The sequence below is a fragment of the Drosophila gunungcola genome, unplaced genomic scaffold (genome assembly GCF_025200985.1).
Source record: "Drosophila gunungcola strain Sukarami unplaced genomic scaffold, Dgunungcola_SK_2 000001F, whole genome shotgun sequence".
NCBI lineage: Eukaryota > Metazoa > Arthropoda > Insecta > Diptera > Drosophilidae > Drosophila > Drosophila gunungcola.
The window spans coordinates 17,344,524-17,359,386 of NW_026453197.1; the positions used below are offsets into that span (position 1 = coordinate 17,344,524).

Genomic DNA, 14,863 nt, shown 5'->3' on the forward strand with positions numbered 1-14,863 from the left:
TCATAAAACTGCTTTGCAGAAGGTACAAATTTGAGTTTTGGGTTTTTCGACGTATCCAACTTATTCTAAAATAAATAAAACTAAAAACTGAAATAAAAACCACAATACTTTAAGTTTTATAAATTGTATTTTATTTATTTTATCACAAAAATTGTATGGTAGCTTAAATTATATGTTGGATTTTTCTTCTTTTGTGGTTTTTGTTTTGTTTTTCTTTGCTTTGACAAATTTTGTGTAGCAACTACAATAAAATGTGAATATATATATATATATATTATATGTACGTACATATGTATATGTGGGCGCAACATATATAAATTAGCTTCTTAAAGGGTTAACTTAGGATTTAGTAAGAAACTTATTCCAATCGAATACAAAGTTAAAACTTATTTGCTTAATTTAATATTCGCCAAGTACTTGTGTTTTGCTTGTTTTTTTATAACATCCAAGGATGAAATCGAAACTGAAATGGAGCAAATCAGAATGCTTTAATAAATAGGTTGTAAAAAATAGAAAACTATAAACTACAGATCAGCATGGGCTGACTCACTGGCGCATCGAAGCTCTGTTTTTTGCTCCTTGGCTTTTTTCAGGCTACTTGGCAACGCGTTCATAATCATAATCTCAGGATGTTCTCGTTTCTTTCTGTTTCGGTTTTTGCAATGGATACTGACCTACCCTTATACTACTACATAATATTTGGCTTCTTTTAATACAATTCGCTTTTGGAAATCTGCATGATAATTTGAGAGATAGAATTGACTCGCTAATCGAAACGCTTTTCGCAACTCTTTCTTAATCACTGACGTGTTTTGTTAAACCTATGTACACAGTTGAGGATATAGAGGCAGGTGTGCCAGGACACGCACCTCACGTGTGATGTATGTTAACTAATAATTGAGCATTGAGCAAAATCTGTGCAAAACGCATTCTAAACTAGGTATAAGTAGATTGTAATGTCTGTGTAAGTTCAGCTGATGTGTGGGTGATGTGTGTGTTTCCTCGAGCGAAGGTCCTTTTGTTAGCGTCTTAGGAGGCCGCTCCCGTCCGAGCCGCTGCTGCCGAGGTGCTGGCGGCGCTGACCTCCTCGCAAATGGTGTGCAGCTTCTCCATCTCCGAGCTGGTCACAATGTTGATTGAGCTGACTTTGGCCCGCTGATAGGCCACCACGGTGTTCTCGCCCAGGCACTTGACGCACACGTAGCCAATGAGCACGGCAATGCCGACAGTCATCACTCGCACCAGCGGATCGACGTACATCTGAATGACCACCCAGGCGGTGGCTCCGGTCACGCACATCAGGGTGATCAATATAACCGTCTTGGACCAATGCTGGATGGTAAAACCCTTGTCCCATTCGAGTCTGTAACAGAGAACATTTTGAATAAATATCTATCGCTTTTTTTACTTTTAAGAAATTAGAAATCGTTATAAGTATTTTATTTTTACTTTTTACAATTTCTTTAAAAAAATTTATTTTACTTTATTTGCTTTCTATATATAATTTTAAAAAGTTTTTTATTTCGACTATAAGTTTTTGTTGTTACGGAAATAATTATCGAGACATGGCGATAAAAAAAATCCTTATCATCGGTAGTAACATAATTTTGGTGATAGCAATGTCTGAAAATCGAGTTTTTTAGGACCACCATAAAGGCTACTGGAAGTTTTATCAGCTAATATCACGAAGACCTACATTATTTAGAACTTACTTTTTGGACTTCTCGATCTCGTAGGGATGACCGCACACCTTGCAGGACAACTGGGCCTCCGAGTTGCTGCAGCTCTCCACCAGCCAGCGCTTGAGGCACTCGTGGTGCACGGAGCTGACATCGCCGGTGCAACGACATGGCTGGATGAGGGGCTCCGGCTTGTCGGAGTCGTAGCAAATCCAACAGTCCTTCTTGGTCAAGAACGACTGGCCCTCCTCGGGCGACAACTTATTGGTGTCGGCATTTAGAGTGGGTATCGATGGATCGATTTGGCGGGACAGCAATTTGCGAGGATTCAGGATCCAGAGCTGTTCGGGAGCCATCGAGTTCCAGAGGCAGCAGGGAAACCACAGGGCCACTCCAATCTCGGCAATGCGAAAAATGATGTCATGCCAGTTGCGCGAGTTTACAGGAACCCTACGAAAATATTTGTATTTAGTTAGCAAAAAGCAGCTGCGAATCAAATTAAAACCTGCACTCACTTGGTCTTCCAGAAGTCGCCCAGAGTTTCGGAAGTGAGAAAGCCCACAATCACGATGAGCATTGCGGCCTGGCTGAGCAGTCCGAGTCGGGACTGATGCAACTGCGAGGCGTTCACAATCGCCTCGCTGGGACCCAGGATCTTGCCCGTCTGATCGTAAACGAAGCCGCCGCGCAGCTTGAAGAACACCTCGACGCCGTAGATGAGAAAGAAGACCACCACGATCAGGAGTAATACTGCATAGCATCCGTTGAAGATGTGGGCGTAGTCGCGGCGCTCCGAGTTGATCAGCGAGTTGAAGACCTCGATGCCAAACAGGCTGTACAGGAAGAAGTTGAAGGCCACAAAGCCGAGGAAGCTCTTCGACAGGAACTGCGACTTCTCCCAACGAATGTCGCGCAGGTGAAAGATCTGCAACGGTGAACAGAACAAGTGCGAATGAATAATAGTACCGATTAGCTTTTCCTCCAGAGCGTCACCACCCACAGTGTTTCCATTTTCTATTTTCAGATCAAGTGCTAAGTGCATCTGTACGCGTACACACTCGCCTCAAAACCTAATTTATTGTGGTGGCCCCAGATACGCTTAGAGGCCCCATCAGATACGTTCTGCGAAAAACAATGAAATTGGCTCGAATTGCGGGTACAATTGCACTCGACTCGCTATCGCATTCGTTAGATACGAGAAAATATGGCAAGTACAAGTGGACGCACTTTAGTGCCACACAGTGCTCATATTATCGAGCACCATATAGAATTCAGCTGGTCACAGTTACGTTTGCCTACCGATTCCCATGGTTTTCATGGTTTGGGTGCTACGTCAGGCTGTTCAATCGCCATTTCGTAGCTGATTACTTTTTAACTTAGTGGTGGACTCGTGACTAGAAATACTACCTAGCTTAAACTTATCATAGAAATTTATTAAATTTGCTAGCAACAAAGATACGTTATCTATATTGTAAAGCGTTCTTGCCAAGCAGTTCAGAGGTCCTTAAAGATGAAAATAACATAAAGTATGGTAAAACTGGCTCTTGCTTCAAAGTGCCACTAAATAGTAGGTTGTTCTACTTTCGGGATAATAACTACTAAAAACAGAATCAAATAAATATAAAGTAAGAAAAAACTTACAATTCAATTGTATTTAGAAGGAACTAATTTGAAATTAGATTATAATTTAACATCATAACCAACTCTGAATTTTTAATATAATAAATAGCATTAGATTGTTCAGAAGCAACAATCATTGGTTTTAAAGACACCTTTGCAAATTTCAAAGAATTTTTCAAATTATTGTGTAAATATAACACATTAATTTACATCCGAGACCAAAGTTAAAGAATTAAGAGTCTTTTAAAAGATGACATTATTATTAGCCATTTAGTTTTAGGAAAAGGATGCACAAGATCTACAATATTTACAAGATCTTATTAACCTTTTTGGTCTTTGCGCTTTCGTCCATAAAATACTTTAGTCAAACTTGTAAAATCTTCTAAAATTCCAGAAATCTATGACAAAATGAGGATAGATCTGACATTACATATCCATTCCCCTACTGCTTTCGAAGAATCCTCCCGTCTTTGACTTACCTCGGCCCACATGCAGACAATCAGCGAGGCGCAGGTCATGAGCAATGGATAATAGGCGGACATGAGGGTTACGGCCCATTGTGGCTGCAGATCCAACTGAAAAACAAATCGAAAATGATTAAATGAACTGATCTAATGACCTACTGTTTAGAGGCTACTTACGGGAGTGGTGAAGTAGGCACCGCGCAGAGAGGCCGCCACAAAGACCATGAAGTAGAGCAGCTTCTGGGTGGTGATGCGACAGGCGCGAAGGATGGAAGGCTGCTTGAGCCGCTGGTACTCGGCCACGATGCAGATGAGCAGCTGGATGACCGAGACGAGGGCCACCACATAGAAGACGGTGGAAATTCCGGCATAGTAGGGCAGATTGAAGATGTCGCACTCGTTGCCCGCATACCGAATATCGCAGACGCAGGTGTTGTTCACACAATCGCCGCGTCCCGAGCAGCTGAGATCGTTGTCCGGGGTGAACGGACCGTAGATGCCACCGGCGGCCGACTTGCTGTGGCCATTCCGCATCTGGCTGGCCGCCGCCACCTCCAGCGGCGATTGCAGAACTCGCTTCGAGCAACGCATTAAGGTATCCAGGCTGGGCAGCATCCTATATTAAATCAACTGCAAGTAGAAGGAATTCCATGAGTTTAATTAATACATCAAGGCTGCGCCAATCGATGGGTTTTGTGGGTTAGCTGGATAGACCAAACAAACAACAAACAAGCAGCCATCCCGTGGCGAGGAGCCAAAGGGTGTCATTTAAATAAACATTGAAATTGGTGTCTGGGCTGCTCGCTCTAAAAGCAAATGCAAATGTTTGCACAGCCGACCCAAGTCAATGGTGGCATTAGGGGTACTCTGTACATCAACTGGAACAACCTACTTACACTTTCAAAGCATGCAACAATACAAGCAAAGAATACTAAATTCCTTGTCAACTATGCATCTAGAATTACTTTTGTTTTCTGCAAAACTGTTTTTAAATACAACTTGAGAAAAAAGTTCTTATTAACTCTCAAAAATATTATAATCTTATTTGATCAGCTAAAATAAAATAAATAAAGATCACTTGGCATGACCATTAAAAACATTATATTTAAATATTGAGTTAAATAAGTAAAAACTTACTCCCGTATTATAACATATTTAATCATTTTTATATATAATACAGTGCTTAACCCTACTGATTCCAAACAAACAACTGACAGCGCCCAAGGGCGCTGATGGAATACAGAGGATGGAATATTGCAGGAGGGTAAGTGGCAAAACTGGGCCCATGGACATTTGGCATTATTATGCCAGCAACGATTCTAAGCGAGCACAACAGCCGTCCGTCCGTCCATCAATCAAAAGGCACACATGGGCATCAGAAATGGCAGGAGACCGAGGCATCGATAATAATGCCTGCCAGCAACTTGACACCCACAATATCAAAAATATAAAAAATAAAACCAATTCAACATTGGGACCGACAGGCTACAAGCTGCAATTCCATTGAGCTGTCGTTCTACATTAACCAATTGAATTGTTCTCGTTGATTTGGTCAAATACATTGATAAATGGGTAGATCAGGACGGGACGAGGCGGAAAAACTTAACCGACAATTCTTACCCATTAAGTGGGATATTAATTACAGTGAAAAGCTTAACAACCTTTTCTGTGCTAATTGCTACATTTGTTTTAAATGGTTATAGGGTCGTTGTTTTCGTCACAGCTATTATATTTTGTCGGTTGAACAGAGCTCAACCATTTTTATCATTGATAAGCATTTTTTCTTAGAAAAAGCTGTTCTAATTTTACTGCCCAACGTTAAAAATGTTTATAGCTTTTTAAAATATATAGCCATAAACAGAAGGTTTTATATTGTTTACCAAAGCAATAAAATACATTTATATTTGGATATATACTGCTGCTGGATTTTAGCTTTAATGACTTCTCACAAAAAATACGTTAAAACTAAATTTTTAATTTTGTATTCTATACAAGCAAAACTTATTTTATTCCTAGAAAAAGCGGATATAAACTTAAGTCTTCAGTCTTCATAAATCATGTTTTGCCGTATTTGGAAATCCGTTTTTAGGCTGAATACAAACAATAAAATAAGCCGGCTTACAAACCATAAATAAGGTGTTAAGGCTATGCATTTGCACACTCATTTGGCTGTTTTTTCCATTTTAGTCGACTAATAAGTTTAGCTTTTTAGCTGACAACAACTTTGATGGCGACAAACTGGCGATAAGATAAAGCCAGTCAAAAGTCGAAGACAAAGCTAAATGAGAGGGAAATTTTCAAGTAAAACGTGAAGCTTTTGCACCCAAAAGAAGAAACAATTAATGGAAACCATCATGTATATCTAGCGATGTTTACGATATCTAAAAAACGAAGGTAACACATTTCTTTAGTAGTCCATCTACTAAATTGTAATGTTTTGGCCCAAATAGAGAACCAAATTTGTATGGTGTTGCATAACTAATTGATTAATTTACTTAAGTATATTGTTTTAACAAAAAACTTTGATAAGTACTATTAAATGTAGTAAGCTATTGCAGGGTTTCCCCGATAACGATCTTTCTTCGATATCTTATACTTTTATTATTTTTTTTAGAAGATCTTTATGATAACTGAATCATAGAATGCACTGGGTTGTTTTACATTTTTGTCACTAATGCTTATGTTTGTTATTTTGTATATACTTGAATTATGATAAGAAATTGTCATGCCTGCAAAGCCTGAAATTTAATTTGTCTATTATATCTGGAACTTGTACTGGGGCGTTGATGGGACCCAGGGGAAGCTTATTAGAGCGGAAATATTGAAATTCACGTAATCCACAAGCAGCGGGCAAACGCTGTGTTGCCCAGATGGTCTGATAATAGGCACCCACCATTGTAATAAATTTAACTTTCTGCGTTTCGCTTTCGGTTTCATCTGATGCACAGACGATCATGGGAAACCAGCAAGTGCAAATGCGGTGCGGACATATCCATTAGTTTATTTTGTATTATTTTTAAGCAGCAGTGGCTTCCTTTTTGTGTTGTAACAAAAATAGCACGAAAACACAAAAAACGCGGTATGTGGCGATATATTTATGAGTTGTTTGACTGCCACTGACTGCACATATGTATCTCCGATAAGTTTAATGGAACGCTCCACCGAACGATCAGTGCCCGAGTCGCAAAGTTTTCAGACTGAAGTGAGTATATTTGCAGCCGATCCTCCGCCGGGTGTGAATACACACATATATATATATATATATATATATTATACGAGCCAATGAGTATATCTCTGGGCTCTCGCTGTGCTCTTCCGCTCAAGCTAACTCAACTACTGTTGAGTGGCTATCGCCAAAGCAGTGGAGGCAGTTTCAGTTCTTCGAGTGCTGCGTACTCGTATTTTTTATTAACCCAACAGCAAGTCGGCAATTAATTTCCATCACGAGTTGGCGGCCCCGTCCGCTTTAGCTTAATAAATGTATCCATAAACAAACAGACAAATTCTTGCCATTTTTTTTTATCCCAAAAAAATTTCTGGAAATTTAAATAAATTTAATTTAACGGCCTATCGCGGTATCCAACAGAGTACTGAAGAAAGCATTGAAATAGTAAATATGAAGTATAAATGCAGAAAACATTTATTATATTTAACAGGTCGCGGGAGCAAATCTTAATGAGTACGAACGAAAGTACAAATTTGTAAACAAATTAAAATGTTATATAATTATAAGTAGAAGCTAATTGAGTATAGTAAACCATTTACAATACTAGTTTGGTTATTTTCTAATAAGCTTGAAATACAATCTTGCGCATATAATTGCACGTATTTACCGATGTTAATTTAGTATATACTATGCACCAAAAATCATACTAAACCAACGTTTAGAATTTAAAAGTTTGTAATATACTCTTTTATAAAATGTAACAACCTTTCCACTATTCCTAACAAAACAACAAGTTAATTCTTAAAAAGTATTGTATATATCTTATTTAACAACTTATCGACCTCCCCAAGCTGTCTAATCAAAATTGTGACTCCCCTGCACAGGTAAGCAAGTTTGGTTTTAGGTAAAATAAACATAAAAAAAAACTCAAGCTTTGAAACTAGTTTTTCAACGCTCGCAGCTGAGAGTTATATTCAACTGGTTTGTTCGATCTAGGCAGCTCACTGGCCAGAGAGCTCTGAAGATAAAGAGATATAGATGGTCCCAAGCTCAGGGCCCTTGGTTGAACGAACGCATAACTGAGTTGTGGGTTTGCCTGTGTTTTATTTACATGTACCGACAATGCAAACATATAATGTTGATCACGTCACGACACCCCACATATAAGTACTGCCCCTATAGCTTTCTTTGCGATTGCTGTTGGCTAGCCCACTTTAGAGCAGGTTTTTTATGGACTGCACGCTATTTCACTCGGCTCGCTTCCCTTATTATGTCTCAAATAATGCATGGTAATTTTAATTTGATTACGCGTTTGAGGTGCACACACATTCTAAGTGGATTCTCTCAACGCAGAATATTAAATAAGCAACTAATTGCTACGGCTGCTACTCGCTTTGAGTATAAAGTACAAAAGTATATGGATGTGTCGTGCCTGTTACGCCCATAAATGAAATTATAGTAAGTGCTTGAAAACGTTGAAAGAAAAATTATACATATTTGCTTGTAAGGGCAAGTTGGCAAAAGGAAAGTTTTTGGGGTGTAATTTGGCCAGAAGCAAGGAGCGGGCGGACAATTCCTCGAGATAGCAAAGCATTTATACATACATACACTTGGCGAAGGTTAAATGTACCGAAAGCCAGTAAACAAATATATATTGCATAACAGTGACACCAGCAAGACAGTATTAGCATTTGAAATGTTGTTTTCGGCCTACGTGAGGTCTAGGTGACTGAATTGATTGATAATAAATTGAACAAACAAGTGAAGAATACTCTGCCCAGCCCAATTAAACAGCAAACTCACGACCTTCAAATTAAAATTAAATTCACTGCCAAGTGAAGCCGTCCTCTGCGCCCAAAAGTTTACCAAAAAAGTTTAAGGCGTACATAAGTCAATTAATTGCTATTTAGCTATCATTAGTGTTCATTAAAAGGAAACCCCGAATAATCCAACAGAAACTTTGTCGACTCAAAGGCTTTATCCCATGAAACGTGAAGCCATCGAGTTGCTAATTGAAGCTATTATTGAGTGAATGAATATTTGGCCCGCTCCTCGCTTGGTAATTTCAATCATAAACACATCATTTCGGAAAACTGGCTGGACACGATTGAAGTGACAAAATAATTACCTTAGATTAAATCCAATTTAAAACTTTAAACAACCTATGATAATTGACTTTTGCATATATTGGCTTATATAATTTTTTTTCAGGTTTCACTCTTCTAATTGAAACCGATTTAGCAATAGCCGGTAAGCATCCGGTTTAAATCCAGTTAAATGTTGAACGTAGTCAAATTATTCATTAAAAAATATGAATATTACTGTTGAACCATTTTGCCGGAGTACAATAAATCGTCGGAATTTATGGTCTAAAGTCATAACTTAAATACCTTAAGAGTATGACTAACTACCCTATTCGAGCTATGAGAGGTAATCACAAGTGCTACTCGTAAAAATTGTAAGTAAACAATTCATTTTTGGATGTAATCCAGAAAAATCTTATCTTATTTGATTATTTCCCAACTACTATTTTAAATCATTCTAAATACAAAATTATATTATGGAGATCCGTTAATGTTTAGTAATACACACCCCCAAATTGCTCATGAACTTGGTTTCTTATCGCTGACGTTGCTCGTTTTCTAATTACTAAAGTCCAGGGAAAAAATTCATACGACACATAGATTAGAATGAAAAGAGAAAAATTGAATCACAATTTGGCGCATTATGACAATGTTTAAGGTACGTGGCAAATGAAAATATAATATATCCGCCATGGCCAACAATTTTAAATGTTTGCTAGAGACAGACGCAATTTATATTCTCCTTAATTGCATCATTATTTCAGACATTACGCAAATCCAAAGAATTGACGTCCTCACTATACAGCACTACATGGATAAATATTTTATCTCAATTGATTTCGCAGTTCGATATATAATTGTTTATTTATAACCGTAATAAATCAGCGAACAGATTTCTTGAGGAAACTACTATATTGAACAACATTTCCATGCAGATTACGTATTAAATAAACAGTACATGCGGGAAAATTGATTCTAAGGGAAACAACACCTTCTTTCGCTAAGTACTCACAAAGAATCCATTTGAGGGCTACGATTATTGGACGGGACTGAATATGAGTGCAAACTTTGACCCACTAAGTTCTGCTAAGCGTAAGCTGAAAGAGAAGCGCTGATGTTAGCTATATACTCGACTGCCACATGTGTGTCACAAATGAATGTTTAAACCATAAGAAGCTGAGCCGTCGCCAAATAAAATAAAAGTAAGTCACCCACAAGGTCCCTCAAAAGCAAAAGAAAGAGAAACAGGGCAGACAAAAGGTCGATAAAAAAAATGGCCACTTTGTTGGGTTGGGGCCAAAAGGTATATAACACATAAAAAATAAATATTATTTATTGCTCTAAAAGCTGAATACATAAATACTTGATTGTGTAAGAAGCAAAAGGAAGTAATTTATGTCGATAATGTCCATATCTATCCTCCTTCCTATAATAAAAATATGTAAATGTTTAATGAAATAACAAAGCCTTTTAAACTGTGTATTTTACTTGGAAAAAGTCCAAAACTTTTCATGGCGATTTACTTAAACTGCACTCGGTAAAACATATGGTGAATAAACTTCTACAACTTTTGGGTTTTACCATACAAAGTCCTTGAAGGAGGGTAATGAATAAATGCAAAGTCTAACCTAACCGGCTGTGTATTTTCCCAAACCGAAAGTGCAGCGCGTGATTTTATACAGAATACAGAATTTTCTGACTACATTTACATTCAAAATTCCTCGGGGGCTGCCTATATTATCGCCTATATCGCATTTTTACCCCACTTTTGGTCGTTTAGCGCGTGCCATCGCAACTTGGAAAGGCAAACGGTGTAATCAATGTAAACGAACTAAGTGGATCTCTTGCGAAGAAGTGTGCAGAAATTGACCTTTTGGCCTAACGTATACGGGGAAATTGCGAGCGTTGCAGACAAATCATAACTGTAAACAAAAAAATTGATACATACGCTTGCACTTGTACTACGGACAATCAAATGCGGCTGCTCAGGGGCGATCAATTAAACTGATTGAATCACTTTTAAACGAAACGCGTCGGCATTGCGTGTGTGGTTTGGGAAAGTGAAAACTGCCGATCCCACAGGGTTCCACCCAAAGAACTATTTGTTTACCGGTTTCAGCCTTTGAAACTTAAAAAAATGTAAGAAAAATAAATAAAAATAACAAGGGGCTTCCATTATAGAGATTCTACAAAAAACCTAAGTTCTAGAATTATTCAAAAGAAACACGAGTGGTCAGAACACAAGATTTAAACAAATGCAGAAAAAAGGCCCAAAATTCTTAAAGCAAGACAAATAATAGAGTTTTCAGAATTATTTTTATTTAACAATTATTTTCTTTATAAATTGCTAGGAAGTACATTAAAAGATATTCAAAGAACCGTTGAGTACCTTGTTTCAATTAAAATTTAGAACAAAGATTTTTCTAGAATTTTTAAGGCATTTACCATTTCCATGGCTGCTTACCCAAAAATACTTTGCGTATACGTAATTTGACAGAAAGCATGTACATAAATTTCGGTTCAAATTCCTTTAAATTTACTTTTCAGTGTTTATCAGCTCACGTCATATCGAAATTTTATTGCTTTAAATTCGCACTCACCATTTAACGACCATTTGTCATTCAGAGGCAAGGGTTCCCTGTACCCGCCAATCAACCTTTGAGTGCAAGCAAATAGACACAGATATTTATTTGCGGACACCTAGATAATTTCAGTTTTAATGGCGCAAATGATAAAAAATCATATGGGAAAACAAAAACAAAACTGAAAGCGCAAAAGCCAAATAAAGTGAATGGACTTGTGTGTGTGTGTGTGTATCTATGTTTGAATGTTCGTTGGGAAGCGTTACTAATGGCGAATGACGCGGCGAAGAGGAGAGAGGAAGGAGAGGCACTCGGTGCGAATTGAGTGCAATTTAGGTGCAAGTGCACTGGGCGGAAAGTGGGCGGCGCACAGTGGAACGAAAAAGAGGGGAGAGTGTCAAACAGAAAAGCACACCTTAAATGTCAAGGTTTTAAATAAGCAATATAGAATATAGATATTTTTATGTGCGCTTGTAAAGTAAGATTTTGGCAAGACCAATCATTTTGGTATTGGCTGTAGAATATTAAAAAGTTGTTACGTTAAAAATGTACTGTTTTCAGCGGTATCTTCAGACGACACTATAAGGCCAAATTAAGACTTTAAGTATCAGAAATAAAATATATGCACATTCTTAACAACTTAGTAATGAACACTTTTATGATATGAAAAAAAAAACAATTGTTCTCCACATTCTGACATTTAAAACGACTTTTTTAGTACTAACAAATCTTTTTTAAGCAGCATTAGCTCAAAGCTGTGTATTTAATTCGTTTATCTGTGCATACATTCAAACATAGGAATTGTTTAGATCAGTGAGTCAATTTGGGTACCGTGCACCCGGAATCGCTCGCCAATGAGTCAGAAATTTAGCACGCGACATAAGCGATTATTATGCTTTGTTTTGTGTATGCTAGATAACAAACAAAAAAACCAGCCACTCACCGTGTACTTTTTGCGGAAATGGAAAAGTAAAAGACGGTTAAATACTGTCCAAGTTACAGTGGCTTCAATGTGGCAATCGTTGTCTTATTGCATTACATAAACTTTCGTAATTCGGGACGTTTCTTCACAATTTGTTTTCGCTTTGTTGATTTTTTTTCACATTGTTTTAAGGACGCGCAGTTTCCCCGTTTCCAATTGGGTTCCTTTTTTCTTTGTTTGTTTTGGTAACCCAACTGCTTGTGCCCCAAAACACTACAACTACAAACGCACTGTAGCCTTTGTCCCCAAGGATGGGAATTGGTTATTATTTTTATGCTCCCGTGATTTAATTTTTTGGATTTTTTCGACGACGCGACTAGATGTGTTGTTTTCCTTCTCCTTTCTTTCTCCTTTACTTTCTTCTTCTAGAGGTGGTGAAACTTCGATGCCAACATCGATTGTTCAAAATATCGGTCCTATCGATGTTTGGCAGAGATTATCGATGTTTATCCATCCTTTACGAATAAGATCTCTTTCTGTTAGTTCGACGTTTCGCTAACATTTCTCTTTTCGGTCACTATCGATTACCTTCTGGACTCAAAACTTCCCACTTAGAAAAATGGTATTTCTTCATTTTTGCGTAACGGTCATACTATGTCGTGAAAATTGCAAAATTGGTTTTAAATTTTTCGCATTGTAAATCTTGAAACAGGTAGTCATTTAACTTTATTCCACAATACTGTATGAACAAATTCTTATTGACAATAAACAACCCTTATGTCATGTCAGAGCTTTTATGATTTTCTGTTATTTTTTGGTTTCTGATATTTGAATCTTATTTATTTTTACAAAAGGTGGTTATTATAACTCTTGAAAAGCATTATAATTTGTGCTAAGACTCCAAACCTTTTTTTCTTTTTACAAAAGGCCGTTTTTATTCCTCTTGATAAGCACTATAATTTGTGCTAAGACTGAGGCAATTGTTGGTTTTCAGGGTATTAACAAAAATCTAAGCCAGTCGCAAGCTACACAGACAGAAGTGACAGCTAAGCACTTATTCAATCGAACACATTTAACTCCTTGATGTTGCTTACTGAAATTCTAACCTTTCACCAACAGATTAAAGACCTTTATATCAAGGTGCACTTGCCTTATATGTTATTTGATTGGAGTAAACAGAAGAACATTTCATGCAATGTTTTAAATCTTGGACGAACGACTTCCTCAATCCCTGTTTATTTACATATTAAAGCGCCAATATTGAAGTTTAGTAAACAGGAAAGCTGGGTTGAGTTCTCATCATAAAACTGGATTGCTCCTTGACTGTGCCTAAGCCACTTCTGAGATCTGCAAAACCGGAGACCGACACTTTCCCGAAATTGTTTTTGCCAAAAGTAAATACACTAATGCGAACGTTTCACGTTAAATTACAAAGGGAATTCGCTTTATTACCAAATCAAGATCTAGTTTTTTGATTAGACACATTTAGAAGTTCCTGCAAGGGAGAGAATAATGATTAGGAAATGCCTTCGGGATCACTAAAGGATCAACTCACTTGGTAATGAGGCCGTCCTTCTTGGCCAGACGCACGATGCAGTCGTCGGACTCGCCCATGCGACGGATCTCGCCGCAGATGGCGTAGGTCTTGGAACCGTCGGTCTGGCGACCGGTCTCGGGGTCCACATCCACGATGCTCAGCTGCACGGAGGCGTGGTCCTTAGCGTGGATGATCCTGTTCGATGCCGAGCTGCACAAGAGGGTATCAATAATCTGGCCACCGAAATGCGCGGGGAACACGTGTTTCACTTACCACTTGCGGGGCACGTACAGATCAACATTCTCACCGGCGTCGTTCTCCATTTTATGGGGCTGCAAGGAGAGAAAAACAATTGGCTTATTAATCAACTCTAGATGGCTTGCGGCCACAGGTAAACTCACTTTTTTGTAGAAATTTACAAATCTAGCGACCGCAACTCGTCGGTGGAGGCGAAAAAGAGAAAGAAGTGACAGCTGGACGTGAAGTTGGCTGCGCTGGGTTTTGGCGCCCTCTGGTCGGCCTTTTTGGGTACTACATTTTGGGATGACCGCTTTAATCTTATTTTGTACAATGTTTGGTATTATTTAATTTAAATATTTAATTTATTTTGTTATCACTCGCGGTAAAAAAAACTCTTTTATAAATATATATTGTATATTGTTAATTTTCAAAAACACGTTTTCGGCCACCGAATTTGTAATTTACCTAACTGATCCCTAAGAGCTTTAAAATTACAAAGACGAAGTACTTGTTTTTTGCCCTTGCGTTCCTAAGTATATATATATTTTACATTTGTTTATTTTTATACA

At 37.9% G+C, this 14,863-nt stretch overlaps 2 protein-coding genes and 1 long non-coding RNA gene across 5 annotated transcripts; 1 reads left to right on the plus strand and 2 right to left on the minus strand.

Moving 5' to 3' along the window:
* Positions 1-108: 108 nt before the first annotated feature.
* On the minus strand, positions 109-12,938 carry LOC128262754 (uncharacterized). Of its 3 annotated transcripts, XM_052997258.1 has the most exons (7): positions 12,539-12,938; positions 10,026-10,110; positions 3,941-4,393; positions 3,779-3,874; positions 2,195-2,604; positions 1,713-2,129; positions 109-1,363 (listed from the first exon to the last, which is right to left on the minus strand). In XM_052997258.1, the coding sequence occupies exons 3-7, from the start codon at positions 4,376-4,378 to the stop codon at positions 1,030-1,032; spliced, it is 1,695 nt and encodes a 564-aa protein (XP_052853218.1). In that variant the 5' UTR covers positions 4,379-4,393; positions 10,026-10,110; positions 12,539-12,938; the 3' UTR covers positions 109-1,029. The 3 variants fall into 3 exon arrangements, with proteins under 3 accessions (XP_052853218.1, XP_052853217.1, XP_052853216.1); XM_052997257.1 differs by lacking the exon at positions 10,026-10,110; XM_052997256.1 differs by lacking the exons at positions 10,026-10,110; positions 12,539-12,938 and adding an exon at positions 6,657-6,966.
* On the plus strand, positions 7,789-9,927 carry LOC128262785 (uncharacterized). The gene is made up of 2 exons (XR_008268374.1): positions 7,789-8,387; positions 9,778-9,927. It is a non-coding gene; the product is annotated as an uncharacterized LOC128262785 (long non-coding RNA).
* Positions 12,939-13,932: 994 nt separating the features above from the next.
* On the minus strand, positions 13,933-14,603 carry LOC128262783 (40S ribosomal protein S21). Its single transcript, XM_052997294.1, has 4 exons — positions 14,456-14,603; positions 14,328-14,386; positions 14,073-14,264; positions 13,933-14,012 (listed from the first exon to the last, which is right to left on the minus strand). Exons 2-4 carry the CDS (start codon positions 14,375-14,377, stop codon positions 14,003-14,005), a joined length of 252 nt encoding a protein of 83 aa, XP_052853254.1. The 5' UTR covers positions 14,378-14,386; positions 14,456-14,603; the 3' UTR covers positions 13,933-14,002.
* Between the last annotated feature and the right edge of the window lie 260 nt (positions 14,604-14,863).

Bases quoted from the DNA above. Each gene is read 5' to 3' on its own strand.
- LOC128262783 (XM_052997294.1), bottom strand. From the start codon at position 14,377: ATGGAGAACGACGCCGGTGAGAATGTTGATCTGTACGTGCCCCGCAAG. The intron at 14,265-14,327 runs GTAAGTGAAACA...CCTCTTGTGCAG, and splicing joins CTGTACGTGCCCCGCAAGTG to CTCGGCATCGAACAGGATCA.
- LOC128262754 (XM_052997257.1), bottom strand. From the start codon at position 4,378: ATGCTGCCCAGCCTGGATACCTTAATGCGTTGCTCGAAGCGAGTTCTG. The intron at 3,875-3,940 runs GTAAGTAGCCTC...TTTGTTTTTCAG, and splicing joins GTGCCTACTTCACCACTCCC to TTGGATCTGCAGCCACAATG. The intron at 2,130-2,194 runs GTGAGTGCAGGT...ATATTTTCGTAG, and splicing joins GGCGACTTCTGGAAGACCAA to GGTTCCTGTAAACTCGCGCA.